At 36.7% G+C, this 15,786-nt stretch overlaps 1 protein-coding gene and 1 pseudogene across 3 annotated transcripts in view; one reads left to right on the plus strand and one right to left on the minus strand.

Moving 5' to 3' along the window:
• LOC149051380 (adhesion G protein-coupled receptor E3-like) overlaps positions 1-15,102 on the plus strand; it is a 494,984-nt gene extending 479,882 nt beyond the window's left edge. Inside the window, exons 10-28 of one of the 2 annotated variants that reach the window (XM_089184045.1) lie at positions 2,695-2,730; positions 3,124-3,507; positions 5,486-5,887; positions 7,711-7,910; positions 8,331-8,529; positions 9,288-9,395; positions 9,637-9,724; positions 9,971-10,061; positions 10,128-10,177; positions 10,456-10,573; positions 10,665-10,768; positions 11,131-11,233; positions 11,342-11,492; positions 11,608-11,689; positions 11,845-11,911; positions 12,586-12,674; positions 12,848-12,968; positions 13,223-13,264; positions 13,374-15,102. In XM_089184045.1, the coding sequence (XP_089040171.1) occupies positions 2,712-2,730; positions 3,124-3,507; positions 5,486-5,887; positions 7,711-7,910; positions 8,331-8,529; positions 9,288-9,395; positions 9,637-9,724; positions 9,971-10,061; positions 10,128-10,177; positions 10,456-10,573; positions 10,665-10,768; positions 11,131-11,233; positions 11,342-11,492; positions 11,608-11,689; positions 11,845-11,911; positions 12,586-12,674; positions 12,848-12,968; positions 13,223-13,264; positions 13,374-13,493 (2,538 nt within the window). In that variant the 5' untranslated portion in view covers positions 2,695-2,711 and the 3' untranslated portion in view covers positions 13,494-15,102. The remainder of the gene's footprint in view (positions 1-2,694; positions 2,731-3,123; positions 3,508-5,485; positions 5,888-7,710; positions 7,911-8,330; positions 8,530-9,287; positions 9,396-9,636; positions 9,725-9,970; positions 10,062-10,127; positions 10,178-10,455; positions 10,574-10,664; positions 10,769-11,130; positions 11,234-11,341; positions 11,493-11,607; positions 11,690-11,844; positions 11,912-12,585; positions 12,675-12,847; positions 12,969-13,222; positions 13,265-13,373) is intronic. The other variant, XM_089184049.1, reaches the window with a different exon arrangement.
• The window catches only part of LOC149051406 (uncharacterized), a 130,610-nt pseudogene that overhangs the window by 88,683 nt on the left and 26,141 nt on the right, over positions 1-15,786 (minus strand). The window lies entirely within an intron of this gene.

The following is a 15,786-nucleotide window of genomic DNA, read 5'->3' on the forward strand; positions in this document are numbered from 1 at the left end:
CGATTAATTTGGAATTGAATTGGCGCAATGTTAGCCTTAAATGGCATAAACCAAGAGATTATAAACTATTCGGCACACATTATTAAACAACGATTAAAGAACTTTTACACAGAGTATATAATTTAGAGGAAAAAGCTTAGCGATAGAAATGCAGAATATTTCGATGGGCCTGGTTTTCAAATATCATTACAGTGAAACTTAGCATTGCAGAGGAAATTCAATGAGGGAGAAAAGGAGTCCATTATGTAGATGTGCTTAACAGTTTGTAATAATCTAATTTACGTCATACCCATTTATAAATAAACATGGATGACGAAGCTTGCGATTAAGACGGAAGAAGTTAAAATAAGAATTATTCTGAAGTAAACAAGCACTTTCCTCTCTACACTGTTCAAATGCGATAGGTCAAAACGCTTCAAGCTTCGATTGACCTAATATATCGCAGCTAAGACGAGCGAATATTCCAGAATAAATAATAAATTATTCCATGAGCGTGGAGAGATACTGGGAGAGTAGAATGTCTCGCCCACAGAGCACATCACTATGACCCAAGAACGTCTCGCGCTAAGAGCTTTTGACTCACTGCTCGTTCTAAATTGTTGGAATTCAAACATTTGGACGCAAAAGTGATGGTCTGCATAACGCTTTTGAAGAGGAGAGTTATTTTGTAGGCTGAACACTAAACTTTGGCCGTTAGCCACAGTTGTTTTAAAGGCATACGAAGTAATTAGCATGTCACAGGCGATATGAATAAATAACAATAATTCTCATTTATGCATAACGAACAGATGGCATACTAGCTTAAGCTGCCCGTTGATAAAACAGAATTTTGTTAAGACAACTTTCATATAACAGAGCTCATAAAACAATTACTGTTCTTACCATCAAATATTTTTTAGCTGCTTCTTCCACAACACTTCAACTACAAAAAGTATTTTAATGCCGTGAAGTTTTCCGATTCTATTAGAAAAACAATGCTCCACACCAGGTGCAAGTGGCTTTTTGTCCATTGGTTTGTCTATGACAGAAAAAAATGCCATGAACATGTGTTCAGAGATCATGATTTGCATTAAAGTCTAACTCGTACGAAAGGCTTTTTGTGAGGATGCCGCAAATCCGCAACTCTCACGCGGTGTGAATCAAATATAAGTGAATCCTGCAAAATGTTCAAAACATCGGTGATATGTTGTATGCTGGGTGAGTACGACCCTAGTTATTCCTGTTTGTTCTGCGGTAGCTATGAAACCGTCAAAATTGACTTTTATTTGTAAAATATTTATTTCGACATTTACCTTACGGAACTCTAATAACTAAACATACCAAACTCTTAACATGTCCTCTCTAGTTTTTGTCTAATTATTAAAGCTAATTATCATCATTATCGTTATTATTAGTTATTTCGATATTTTTCTCTTTCCTTACAATGAAAAATAATTGAATAATAATCACCTGTAATGACACATTCGTATAAGTTGTAGGCTAGGTTCGTACCACCTTAATTATATCTTGACTTTCCATTTGTGACACATTTATATCCATTTTGGAACGTCCTGTGAAATTCAGCCAAACCAAACAGAGAAAAATGTCAGGTGGCAGATATTTGGCACTGTTAATTAAAACAAAACAAAACAGACTTTAAAGATTTCCGCATTAAACTTTCAGTTCTTAATCAGAAATGGATCTCTTATAAATTGGATTCCTGAAGCCTTTTAGATTCCATATAGTGCAAAGTAGATTTCCTTAGAGCGTTCGGATGAGGCGTTAATCAGATATCGCGGTACCCAAATTTTTAAAGCTTTCAAATTATTGTTCTGTTTGCCAAGTTGGATGTCATGGTTAATTAAAACCTATTTCTCTTCTAAATTATTCTTCTTTATGCCCGAAAGCAAACTTTATACTCAACCCATTGCTCTTCTTTAAAAAAAAAATATATGGGCTCTGGAAGTTCCGCAGGTTCCGCGGCCTGCTGATCCATAGTTTTGTAACTCCCAAGAATATGGAAAAATCCTCACAAAATTTTGGAGACCAACCCCTCAAGATTCAAATTGTGCAGAAGTTTTATTTGAGCGGTCAGATTTGATACCCGATTCATTTGCTTTAAATACGAGCTCAAACGAAACATTTTTTTTCTCTGGATAGCACAAATAGCCCGTTTATCGTATCCTTAAAAATGTTTCAACGTGTGACAAGTTTATTTTTATTTTATTTAATGGATTCGTACAAGTACAAGTACTATAACAATAGGACATAAGTCCCCTACTTGGTTAATACACCCACACCCACCACCCATCCCACTCTAGGGGAGGACATCCACCACACAGTAATCTCGTGCGTGAGAAATTAACGTCTCCTACCCCAGCCCTGCAGGAGACGGGGCTTACGGTTTTACGTCCTATCCGAGAAGACGGATAGGACGTAAAATAGGTAGGATGATAGAATGTTCAGCTAGGTTGATAGGTAGGACGATAGGATGTTCAGCTAGGTTGTGAATTGCGGAGATGCTGTATTTTTTTTTATAATTTCTCCGTCAGCTCCCTTGGAAGGTAATAAAATTCATGAATAGATGTTAGAGGGCATGTAGCAAATAAAATGCATTAGTACTCGTCTTACTCGAAATCTAATAAACTTTTTCATTTTTTCAAATGTTACACTTGAGATAACAATCAATTTATTTGTCTATTTTCTCTTCTACAGTCATCCTTCGTTTGTTGATGAAATTGCCAGGGACAGGTGAGGCAGCTTCATTCCGATTTAATATTTATGTTGCTTTAAATGGACGGGAAAAAAAGATAATACCTGATAAATTATCGTGTCAATTAGTTATAGACTTCCAGTTAAAGTTACATTGGATTGCGATTCAAAACGTGAGTTGGAAAGCGAAACAAAAAGTCAAAGAATAACGGCGCTATTACCCTGATCTCCCCAAGATCCACTTTTAAAACCTAGCCTAATTCTAATATTTGCTTCATTGATGTAGAGGGTTTTGATGCCCATCGTTTGTTATTAAAATTAATAATATAAAATAGACCTTCTCGTCTTTATCATTATCGCTTTCACTGTTGTTATCATAGTATACATTTTTTCGTTTATTTATTTATTTATTCATTTACTTTCTTCTCATAGAGTGCCAATCAAACTGTTTCAAAAACTCCTCTTACATATTTTCGAAAGGCAAAGTTTACAGGTTTTATAACAAAGAACTCTGCTCCATCTTGGGAGGTTATTTAGTCTCCATCGAGACCGAGGAGGAATGGCAGTTTATCGATCATGAGATTCAAAAGCGTGGTACTTGGAATACTTCGACTATTAATGCGTGGCTCATTGGTTTGGAGAAGAAAAACGGGATTTGGATATGGAAGAGTGGAGAACAGCTGAATATTTCGAAATGGCGAGATTCTGAGCCAAGTGTGAACGACGAAAGGGCGGAAATATCCATGAATGGAAGCCTCTTTAATGGTATCTCTCTGAATGATAAAGGAGATGCCTACATTTGCGAGATGCCCGGAGGTAAGATCACATTCCAACCATAAAGCATATAATGTGCTGAAACAATAGCAGTCTTGCACGTATGCCATGAAAATTGCTCTTGCTTCTTAAAAGTAAAAAAAACATTGCTCACAGAATATACTCAGCCCACCTAACTTGTACGTGTGAGCGATGAATGAACTTTTAGGCGCGCATAAGTAGTTGAACACGCTGCCCGTGAAATTTTCTGTGTATGCTTGATGTTTTGTACATAACACATCGAAGTACTTTTATTTTTGTGTGTTCGGGTGTGTGTTTCTTGTACAAGTCATCAATATGTTATTCACCGGCTGGAAGGTCTGTATTGGGTAACACTGTGCCCAAGGTCTTGAGCACCGGTAGTTCAGATAAATTGCACAGTTTTTCCCAATACGGACCGACCTATGCTGGTGAATAACAGTTTTTTTTCCCTTGAAATTAACGAAATGTTTTCCTTAAGAGCCCTAATGAGTTAGGGCTGTAAGTGCGGTAGTTTTCTTGTTTCTTGTTTCTCTCTGTAAGTGTGGTAGTTTTCTTGTGGAACTGGTCTTTCATGAAAAGGGGAATTTTAAAGTAGCTTTTTCTCGTTGAATTCTTTTGTTTACTGTTGCAAAATTTCCGGTACCAATGTCCACTTTGAACGGACTTGCAAAGACTCACCGAAAGCGTATTTGAAGTATAGAAGACCTCGCTCACTGTTCTCCGAGGAACAAATTATTTGAGAGAATTCAGATACATAATGAATAAAATTACCATTAATGAATTCAATTGAAAAGAAATACCTCACGTTTTAGCTTTCTGGTAAGGTTTAGGTTAATTACAAGCGGCTTTTAGGCCGCGCGTTAACTCATCTAATGACATATTTGCTACCAATATTCATCTCAAAGCCAATTCTTTTTACAAGCAAACAAAGTGATCTAAGAGATAGAAACAAAGAATTAATGTTATCAATCGGCTTGATTTGCTCCACAACGATTTGCTTAAATATACTGTCCAGCCGGCAAAACGAAATAAATTTATGAAAAATGGCAACAAAGCTTGAGATGTAATCGGCGGCTCGCTCAAGCGATACCGTGCCCGTGGGCAGAGATAGGAAAACCCGCACCGAATTACCAATAAGATTCCAGGATCCGTTACGGTGCCCTCTGAGAAAAACAAATAATAAATGCAGTTCTTTTGAGAAAGGTTATCGGAAAAAGCGTGTCAGAATTGTAAGCGATAACCTGAAAGGTATTGCTGGTAGCTTTTAAGTCATGGTTAGACTTGACCTCAGGAATTCAGGCAAATCTGGGAAATGTCACTTTAAGGAGGAGGCATCACGGGTTTGAACAACCTATTTTAATTGCAAGACTGACTTTAAATTCTAAACTGCTCTAACTCTAATTAATTTATCTTTAATTTTTATGTCCCTATTGATTATCATTCCCCAGATAATCTTTTGAGATTGTCGCGTGCACTTTAAAGTTTTGCTCTTTGCCCGTAACAACTGTATACGGTTAAATGCGTATCTCCAGTTGCACATTTATGGGAACCTGCATTCACATTTAATTTTACGTTTTTTAAGTCTGATTAGATAGAGGAGGAAGAGTAGGGGGCGGAGTGGGGAAGGTGTCAGCTCAACGAGGAACTAATTAATATTCAAAAACTTGACCACCAAAATTACATGAATTCACAAATAATCTTAGCTGATGTGAAGTTAACTAATCCACAAAAGCAGGTCAGGGTGGCGGACGCCTTAGTGAAGAAAGATGTATTGTATTGATTGACACTGATCAAACAAAGACATATGATGTAAAAAAAAAAAAAAAAAAGAAAAAGGAATTAATTAGGGAATGAGTCCCGTTTTCTGTCTCATTCATTTTTTCCTTTGTTGTGATTGTGATTATAATCTTTTCATGTTATCAATGTTATTATAATTATCACTTTGTGTATCATCATTAGGATAATTGGTATTTTTGTTTTCATCTTCATCATCATGTAGAATGCCCAAATATAACTTTTAAAAACTCTTGGTACATAATTTCGGTGGATGGAGAGTCCTGGTACTGGGGCAGACACACTTGCTCAAGTTTAGGAGGGGACCTAGTTTCCTTTGAAACCCAAGAAGAATGGAGTTTAATTAATGACGAAATTCAAAGGCGAAATACTACGAACAATGAAAATAAATGGAGAATTGGTTTAAGAAAAAGGGCCAGGAATTGGACCTGGGTGAGTGGAAGACCGCTGACTATTTCCAAATGGGGACAAGGGGAGCCAAGTGGTGAACACGACGCCGCTTTCATGTACAAGAGGTTCCGTAATGGTGAACGGGGCGTGTTTGGAAGCCAATGTAATAATGAAAGTTGGAAAAAACCGCACGCTTATATTTGTGAGATCCCCAAGGGTGAGTTGATATGTTGTTGTTGTTGTTTTTATTTTTATTTTTTTTATGTTATTTTGAGTAAACTCAAAGGCACTAGAAGCGCTTAAGGGCAATATAAAATATTATTTGCTAACGTTTGTGGTATTCTCGAGAGAAATTATAAAAACCCTCACACAGTCAAAATCAAGTTTACACTAACCTTTGCGTAAATTGAAATATTTTTGAAACAATCTCAATGAACGTTTTCACGATATACATGTCTAACTTTAACCTTGTGAACAGGGGAAAGTTACAGATGATTCTGTCACAATCACTTTTACGAATAACAGCAGTTATGAAACTGATGGCGAATACCAATTGCAAAGAATTATCAGTCCAATTGCTTTGTTAGATGATAACGCGTGATGATGTGAAGAGCGTTATCTTTTTGTGAAGAGTTCGTGACTCATGTCGGTTAAGAACCATGCCAATTATCGTTTTCTAAAACAAATACAACAGACTTGCAGACTTAGGCCTAGTTCAAACGTCGATCTTTACATGTACCGAACCTAACGTTTCTATTAAGTACATGTAAAGATCGACGTTTGAATCAATTAGGATCGGCAGATTTGTATTCGGATCGACAGTGCCGTTCTATCCGACTCGGCTAGTCGGATAGAACGGTGAAAGATCGGCATTGATTCATACGTCGTACTTTACATGTACCGAACTTAATGCATACATTATACATACGTTAAAATAATTATGTTTTACCCACAATTCAAGAAAGTTCGCTTACGTGCCATGCGCGAAAGCCTTCGAACCATTCAAACAATATGGCGGGAAAGGAGGAAGGCTCGTGCTCGTGCTTCCTGCATTTTTTTCCGCCATTTTAGTAGGCATTAACCGCTGACTACAATGGAGTTATGTTCAGTTTTGCAATTAGGATCGACTAAATTCGGATCGACGTTTGAATCAACTGCCGCTCTTAATTATTCGAGTCGACCCAAATTGCAATTAGGTTCGGTACATGTAAAGATCGACGTTTGAACTAGGCCTTATTCGTTCTTCGGGTAGGGGAATCAATTTTAAGTCTACTGTGTTCTATTTTAATATCCGATCGTTTGAACTGTAAAGTTGTAAGGGCTAATTTCAATGCAATGCAAAATGTGCAGTGAACATAATAAACTGACCATCGTGCATCTAATTCGAATATGGCGGACATTTCGATCGACTCAGTAACCATTACTCTATTACGAGGTTGGTAATGATTACCTCAGTTCTCATATATCCTCAGAGGGCGTAGATGCACTTTCTTGTCTAAAAGATAGTCAATTAAAAATTGGTTCATACGTCAGCGTGCGTTCATCGAGATATGAAGCACGCGGGAAGTTTGGAGAGCACGAAAGATGCGTAAGAGTTGCGCGAGGCGTAGCCGAGAGCAACTCTAGCTTCTTGAGTGGAAAATGTATTTTCCCGAGGGATTTGTTTGCTGACGTCATGAGCGTGCACAATAGGAATATGAAGCACGTTCGCGCAATTGAATTTGATAAGACAAATTTACTTGCTATGTTGTAATACTGGGAAAAGTCTACAGAATATGTTTCATTCTCTAGTATTTTAGTTTGTAGTTTTCGAAAAACATCCTACAGCCCTATCTAAGCAATAATCACTCAAGACGTGTGCCAAAGAAACAATAGGAGCTTTCTGTATAACTAATGAAAAATCGAGTGCGTTTAAGAGTTTTGAACGTTATTAGCGGCCATTTTGTTACTCCCCTTTCCGTCCGCAGTTTTGCCCTCGCAGTGTAATAGTAAGGCAATTTTTTTGTATGATGTGGTCTTGATTAACATTTTTCTTTAAAGATTCCTCAATATCTTCAGTAACTTCGTCGCCTTTACTATCACCCAGAATAGCAACCTCACCATCACCATCGGCACCGCCATCGTCGTCGCCGTCGCCACGACCATCGCCCTCGTCATCGCCATTCCCCTCGCCATCACCATCGCCACCGCCGTCGCCGTCGCAATCACCATCGCCATCGCCATCACCAGTTGAGCAGCTAGTATGTTCTCTAAATAGTCATTTACCGTTTTTATGCATTCCGTTTTTCAGGATCTCTTCTGTTTACAAACGTGAGAGACAATATTTTTAATTTTAGGCAAAGGAGTATGTATCAAAATTTGGCGGAATAAACATTACCGGAAGGATTTCCCTACAGGTATCTAATTCTATATGACTTAAAGGCTTTTTAACTTTGGTGTATGTTTTTAAACGATAAAAAAGTAAATATCTGACCTTTAAGGATAAACCACCATTAAGCCATATGAGGTAAAAATGGTGAAGCTTAAAAAATAATCCAGGCCCCCAAAAGAGTTCTCTGGCCAATGAATACCCTGGACACCATTTGGATCCTTAGTATGAATTGTAAATACAGTATGAGACTGCCTGTTTAATGACCTGGAAATATTTTACGTAATTGTAGGAGGCTGTTACTATGTTTGAAGATTTCACCTTAAAAATTAAGAACGTCACGAAAGACAAGGCCGGCCTAGAAGAGGTTAAAACACTGAAAACATCCATCTTTGAGGTGGCAGAGGCCATCGAGAAATTTGCTCTTAATTACGGCAACCGACACCTGATAGGAATGAGGCTTTCAGAAAGGATCGTTTCCCCCAAAATGGGTGAGTTTGCTGCCTTCAATCCTGTTTAGTTTCAAAGTCTATTCTTCTGTTACTTACTAACTTGCTGACTGTCCCACTGAGTTGTCTAATTTCCTATGGCATGATGTAAGAACTCAGCTATTAACCCAACTTATCAGAAATGTTATTGTTGGATGTCATCGATTCATCTGTTTTTTTTTCAATTTGTTTGATACTTTGATTTTTCGCGGTGGAGAAGGAAATTGAACGTTCTCTTAAACAATCAACAAGAGAGAATAGGAATTATTTTGTGAAACCGTTCTTCTCGATCTGTTTATTGAAACTTTTCTTAAATAATAGATTGGTGAGTAACACTTTACTAACTAAAATTGTCAAATCTTAGAAATACTTTCCGCTTACTTCATACCGTACACTGAGCTCAAAATTGGCCAATCGTCTGCGATGCACATAAATGCAAGATTTTTAACCGTACTCGTAAAAATTTCCTAATGAACTCTATAGTTCTCTAACGAAACGGTTCGAGGAACGAATTGAGTTTTCACAATTTTAGTCCGTGCAGTACTACGCACTTTTTCATCAGTTTTACATTGAAAAAACGTTGTAAAATGGTTGAATTCGTCGAATAGTCGTTGAAGGGCAAATAGGATACAAACAATACACTTCCATCCAATAAGATCATGAAATATTTGTGTACACCGCAAAACGCATGTTTGTGTAGGTGTTGCTATTGCAAATTTCACCGTAGGTGCTTTCATTTGTCATTTTTTTCTCTCCGACAGTTTTGGTCATTCAAAAGGCCTATCACTTGAATGCAAGTGGCTTCGACTTTGAGGAACAACAATGGCGAGCGAGAATCGATATCGCTTCTTCAAATTTTGAGGAAAATGGTTCATATTAACTATTGTGGTAACTTTACAACTTTTAGTATTACCTTGGTTTCTCCAATAGCAATTTCTTTATTGAAATAAAGCTTCATGTAAAGGCGCTTCCCTAGGTTACATAGTCTATCTTCTTCAATCATTCGCCTTCCCTAAAATGTCACATACCTCAGAGCCTGATAAACTTTTCAATATTGTTCTTTTGTTGTTGTTTAATAACATTTTTTGTTGGTTCTTGGGGCGTTTAAAGGATCAATGGTAGTTGCGTTTTTGTACAAGGATCTGCATGACCTACTTCTGATAGATCAAGCCATAAGGAGTGAAACAGGCAACCAAAGGTGACGTTATTTTCATATTACTCCATGTCGTTTACCTCTAAAAACACATAACACGGAAACACATAAGATCTAAGTTCAACTAAACTGAACTGAAACACTTTCCAAAAACCCTAACTAGGGTTGGAAGACTCCCTGCTTGTCTCTGACCATTCCACCTTCATGAAAAATTGGCTAATTGAATCTACCAAAAATATGTAATATTGCTTCCGTGGTTCTGGTCCATTTTTAAATACAATTTCTTCATAGGTATATCAACTCCAGGATAATGGCCGTAACTATGGACCCCAAGCCAGAGAAATTGCGAGAAAATGTCTTCCTAAACTTCAAAAACCTAAAGGTAACATGAAAATTAGCTGCTATGCGTTTTTTTGATTTATTCTGACAAGATAAAATCTATTTTCAGGTCTTGACAGCAGAGAAGCGCGGTATGTTTTGGAGTAGCCGCAGCAAAAGGTAAAAAAACTACAATATATTATTGCATAGTATTTATTCCTTCTTAAATTAAATTGAGTATGTAGGACAATGAATGAACTTTCTCAGATGTTTTTGCGCAGATTAACGCTTTCCTGGAAGCCAACATGTTGTCGTTTTTAGAGAATGGAAGTCTGATTGAAATGTTCTGGCAAATATGACTACAGTGGAAGAAAATCTTAGCGCAAAATTCTCAAACATCACCTTTTACCCAAACGATGAATAATTTTTTAACTTTACTCTTTTTTCATGTGTGACAGCTTTTCAGAGGAAGGTTGTCATGTAGTTACGTCAAAAAGTAACTCAGAAGAAACAGTTTGCAGTTGCAATCATTTGACGCATTTTGCTGTCTTACTGGACTACGACGGTAGCACAAAGGTAATAAAGTTATTTTTGCCTTACTTAATAGTTTCATGGGCTCAATGAACTAACTCAATGTTGTCCTTTAATTTTTCTTTTCTTGACACAGCTCACCGAGGAGGACGAAACAATTCTGAAAGTTGCCACCTACGTGGGACTGAGCCTTTCCATAATCGGGATACTTTTAACATTAATACTTTATTCTTGCCTCACGTAAGCACTCGATTAATAATGAGGTAGATTCTTAACTCCTCTCAACAAGGCTGGTGATAAAAGAGATCTCAATGTCAGTCTCCATGCAAACAAGAACAGTCATGTCGGATAATTCACAAACTCAATCTACATTTCATGCCCCATCACGAACTTTTGAACAACTAATGGTTTGACTTTTTATGAATTTTTTAGGCTTTAGACATTTTCTTCACAATATTTTCTTTTTTTGTCCTCTCTGGAGCTGTTTACTGACTTTCTTCTTTCCTTCGCTGTCAAGATTTAGTTAATTTTTTGCCATTTTTTCCTGTGTGTTGTTGCTTTTGTCTCATTCATTCTTCTTGTTTTTAACATTATTTTACCAGAGATGTTCGTAAACCTCTCTCTCAAATTCGACTGAGTGTTTCTATTTCTCTTGGAGCTGGACAGATCATCTTCCTGGCTGGAATAAACGCCACAGAATACAAAGTTAGTGGCCTCTCCTTCTATCCATAGAATGAGTTTACTCTTTGCACCGTAAATATCTTGTCGAAAGAAGCACCTTAAGAATTATACGAAAACTCGTCCTTTCCACAGGCTGCCTGTGTTACAATAGCAGCTCTGATGCAGTATTTCTTTATGGCCGCTTTCTGTTGGATGCTGATCGAGGGAATTTATCTCTACTTCTTCGTCGTGAAAGTTTACAACATTAACACCAAAATGTACATGTACCACGTCATCTCGTGGGGTAAGTTTATTATTTTAAAACATGCACTGGTAACTGTAACCATGCTTTCGGATCGCCAAATCTGGTGTTTTCATGCAGTAAAATGTTTTGATTTCCTTTCTTTCTTCATGGGTAGGTCTTCCAGTGATCATGGTGGCCATTTCACTTGGCATCGCTGCTGGAAAAGAAGGGTTACAAAGCTATACGAGTGATAAATAGTGAGAAAAAAATTCAAGGGTTTCTTCTTGCTCTTCTCCTTTTAATTCGTTGCATTTAATTCTTTGTTTTGTTTTTGGATATAGTTTGAAATAGGTATCATTTTATTTTCTGACAATTTGTGTTTCTTTCTTGTGTTTCACTTCCTCGAGTTTAGTTGCTGGCTTTCCTCAACTAACAACCTGATCTGGATATTCGTCGCCTTTGTGGCTTTTATTGAAGTTGTGAGTTAATGATTAGTGTTAGTGATTGTGATCGGTATACCTGGACTAGTTGCTGCTAAAGATTTTTTCCTCTGCTCTTTAAAACGAATTAAGTATTTATAATATGACCCAAGGCAATATTTACCATTTTCTTTTTCCTATTTACTCACAAAAAGCTTTGGACGTGGCCGCTGTTTGCGGGGATGCTGGTAAATTTTAACCTACTGATGGTCTTCAATAGCGAGAAAAACCTGTGGAGACAATGTCCTCACAGGCATAAGATAGCTTCATAAATTCTCCAACTTTTACTACTCAGTATGAAAAAAAAACTTCTCCCCCTTCCTTCAACACAAAAATAACTCATGAAAAAAAAAAATAACAGACAAAAAAAAAAATGAAAAATGTGAAAGGAGCAGGAAGAGTACGATATATTTATGTAATGTATATAATTTAACATAAGGCTTTACTTGGCGTGGTTCTTTCAGTTTAGACACTTTTGTGCGCGATTTCTTTTGCTCATTGGCAGAGGATCGAAGCTCCTAATCTTGGTCCCCTAGTTGGGGGATCTATTCCCTGTAAATTACTCTTCATCCCACGCTTGTTACCGAATTAATAACTTCCTTGGCAAAGATCCTCCCCTGCTTTGGCTATTCGACATCCATATCTAAATAACCACCTTTTTTTGTATACTTTAGCTCAACATTTTGATACTCCTACGTGTAATAAGGGAGATGACCAATCTGTTGCAGCCAACAGGGGCAGACCACCATTTTCAGCAAATACGGTGAGAATCACATCATAAAACTAAAACCAAATAGTGGAAGAGATTGCCATGCCCCCCTGTGGAGCTATATTTGCCTAGCCTCCTTATTCCGTAATCAGTAAGGCATCACAATTTTTAACAATGAAAATTCATTGTCAGAGGAAAGTAAAAGAATGTTTTTTCCTAACTCCTAGTCTTGGCATCAAAACATGCGTGGTGATGATTCCCCAGCTGGGTGTCACGTGGCTATTCGGTCTCCTCTCGCCTGTACATAAAGCTTTCGCTTACATCTTCACCATACTTAACTCTACTCAGGTCAGTATTCAATGGTAACTGTAAAAAGACATTAATCTCTTTCTGACCAAGTGAGACACCATTAGGATGGTCAGATTACATTTCTTTGGAATTTTTAAGACAAATAGGTGTCAACTATGCAAGAGAAGGCAGACTTCTTTTTCAATTATAAGATGTGCAATTTTCCTTCCTTCCTGGAAATCTTAATAGATATTTTACTAATTTGTTTGCATATTGTAGAAATTAATGATCTTGAGATCATTTTTATGCTGCAGGGTTTCCTGATTTTCGCTCTACACTGTATGCGAAACACTCAGGTAAGAAAAAACATTGAACTGATTATTAACTTTATATCATCAAGTTTTAGTGTTTCAATAAATATTCGAGTGCTAAGAACCATATTTCGTGTTGCTCGTCTATCTGCAGATCAGAGAGCGATTCAAAAGAAAGATGAACATCGTTTTTCCATCTTCTATAAAGGACAACTCCACAAGGAAGAGCCCACAGGTCAATCCAAATGAGGTTGGGAATGTATGGGCAATTTAATTGCAGTCATGTGCTGAATTTGAATCGAAATTGTACTTAAGTTAAATAACTTGATTAAGCCAATCGGAAATAACAACCAAATACTTAGAACAATCACTTAGTTAACAATAATAAGTCGCTTACGATCGGTCTGAGTTACGATCTGCAGGTAAAAAGAGGTCTGTGTCTGCATTATTGTTAAGCATTCAACTTGATGTCTTTGTAACCTATCATTTTTATGATAATAAGTTTATTTTCTAGGCGGTCGTATATTTGCAGGCAAGAATCATCGAAATAAACCAATCTATAAATTTAAATTCCTAATGGCTCCGTATGCTGATGACTGCTTTGTTTCACTTACTTAGTTTATAAACTTCTTATCAAACACTGTTATTACTTTTAACTATAAGCTATGGATAGTCACTGAAATTATCAGTTTCTAGAAATTTCTAGAATACGTAGTCATGTTGACATGCACACGAAGGAACTTTCTGCAAATTTTTATTAGGTTGCGTAGCTATGGTGTAACACCACCAAAATGGTTTTTGTAAGCTTCTGGAATTATCTGGAACACTTTGTACAAAAGGACTCAATCGTGCAGCAGTAGTAGTTGTTGTTGTCGGGAGTGACTGATTTTTCAGAGAGTTATAACGAAAGAGAGCTACTGTGGAAGATTGTTAATTTCGAGGAACTTGGGAGACAACTGTGAGATTGTGTCAGTGGTGAGCTAAGATGTAATTTGTAGTGGGCTTAAATAAGTTTATTTAGCATAAAAGTGTACTTCCTTTAAGAGTCGCTCCTTAGTAAGAATATTAAAGTTGTTTAATAGTGTTCTTTCTGTGGGTTAAATTGTACCGTAACAAAAAAATGCCCATAGTAGTAGCAGCTAAAGTTGACGTTCAAAGCCATATCATGGTTCAACCAGGAAAATGACACCGACATTACACTTTCAAATAAACAAATAACTTTTAACGACATCCCCCGTTTAACTCACCGAACCGATTTCCCAAGACACAGACTACACCTTTTCATTATTATTCTAATTATTCTAATCAAATCTATTTAATCTAATTATTCATTTACCCTTGAAAATGTTTCGAAAAGAAACCAAACATGCAGGAATTTAAAGAAGCTCATCCCTAATTCACAGATTTTCCCGCCAAGCCTTTTTTTCCTGATTTAACCAGCCAATTTAAATAGACACACTAAATCAAAGCCCAAAATCTTATCTTTTCTTTCTACCAACACTGTCTCTAAATTTACTTTGTAGTGTTCGTAGAAGGTAATTAAGGTGCCGTTTCGTAAAGTACTTAAGTAATTATAGGTAGGCAAGTGAGCTTAATTAGCGAATTGCGAGTTTTGTATTGTAATGTATTGTAAGTCATGTTCTGTTTAGTAACGTTATGTAAGTAACATGACGCTGTAAGTGACTGTTATTAAGTGACTGTTAGTATAAGTAAGAAATAAGTAACAGTGACCAATCCAATAAGTACAGTAATGTAATAAGTAGAGTGATGTTGAGTAATGTAAGTAGAGTAATGTAATGTAAGTTTAGTTTTGTACAAATGTTTCTTCAATAAATGTTTATTAAATTAAAAAAAAAATAAAAAAAATAAAGTTGACATTCAAAGTTGTTGGTTAATGAACAAATAGATGAATACGGAAATGGTTGAATAAATAAACAGCTAATTTAAAAGGACAGAAAAACCCGCATGATTGGATCGTTTTTGATCAGTTATATTTGCCAGTTTTATTCTTTTTTCTTTTTTTTCGCATCACTAAGATAAGAAGTAGCATTTTGAATCGAAAATACATCGAATAATCTGGAATTCAATTGGGGCGATGCTAGCCGTAAATGGCATTAACCAAGAGATTATATTCTCTTGCGCAAACTTCATTAAACAGCGATTAAAGAACTTTTACACAGAGTAGACAATTTAACGGGAAAAAGCTCAGCGATAGAAATGCGGAAAATTTCCAAGGGCCTGGCTTTCAAATATCACTACAACGGAGATCAATTAACGATCAACTTTACGTAAACTCACATCGAGTTCACGGTCTAAGAAAATCGAGCAGGAATCCTTTGACTCGGAGTTTGCCGTGCTGTAAAAATATTAATACATGTTATTAACACATGAGTGAGTTAATCCACCAAAGTTGCAGGCCTGCGAAATAATTACCACCACCCACCAACTGAAACGGCAGCATAAACAATAATCATTTCCGTTTATGCATACGAACAGATGGCGTGCTAGCTTTAGCTGCCGTTTGATAAAACAGAAGTTGATTTAAGAAAACTTTAATTTAGCGGAGC

This window comes from Pocillopora damicornis, chromosome 1, assembly GCF_964200805.1.
Source record: "Pocillopora damicornis chromosome 1, jaPocDami1.2, whole genome shotgun sequence".
NCBI lineage: Eukaryota > Metazoa > Cnidaria > Anthozoa > Scleractinia > Pocilloporidae > Pocillopora > Pocillopora damicornis.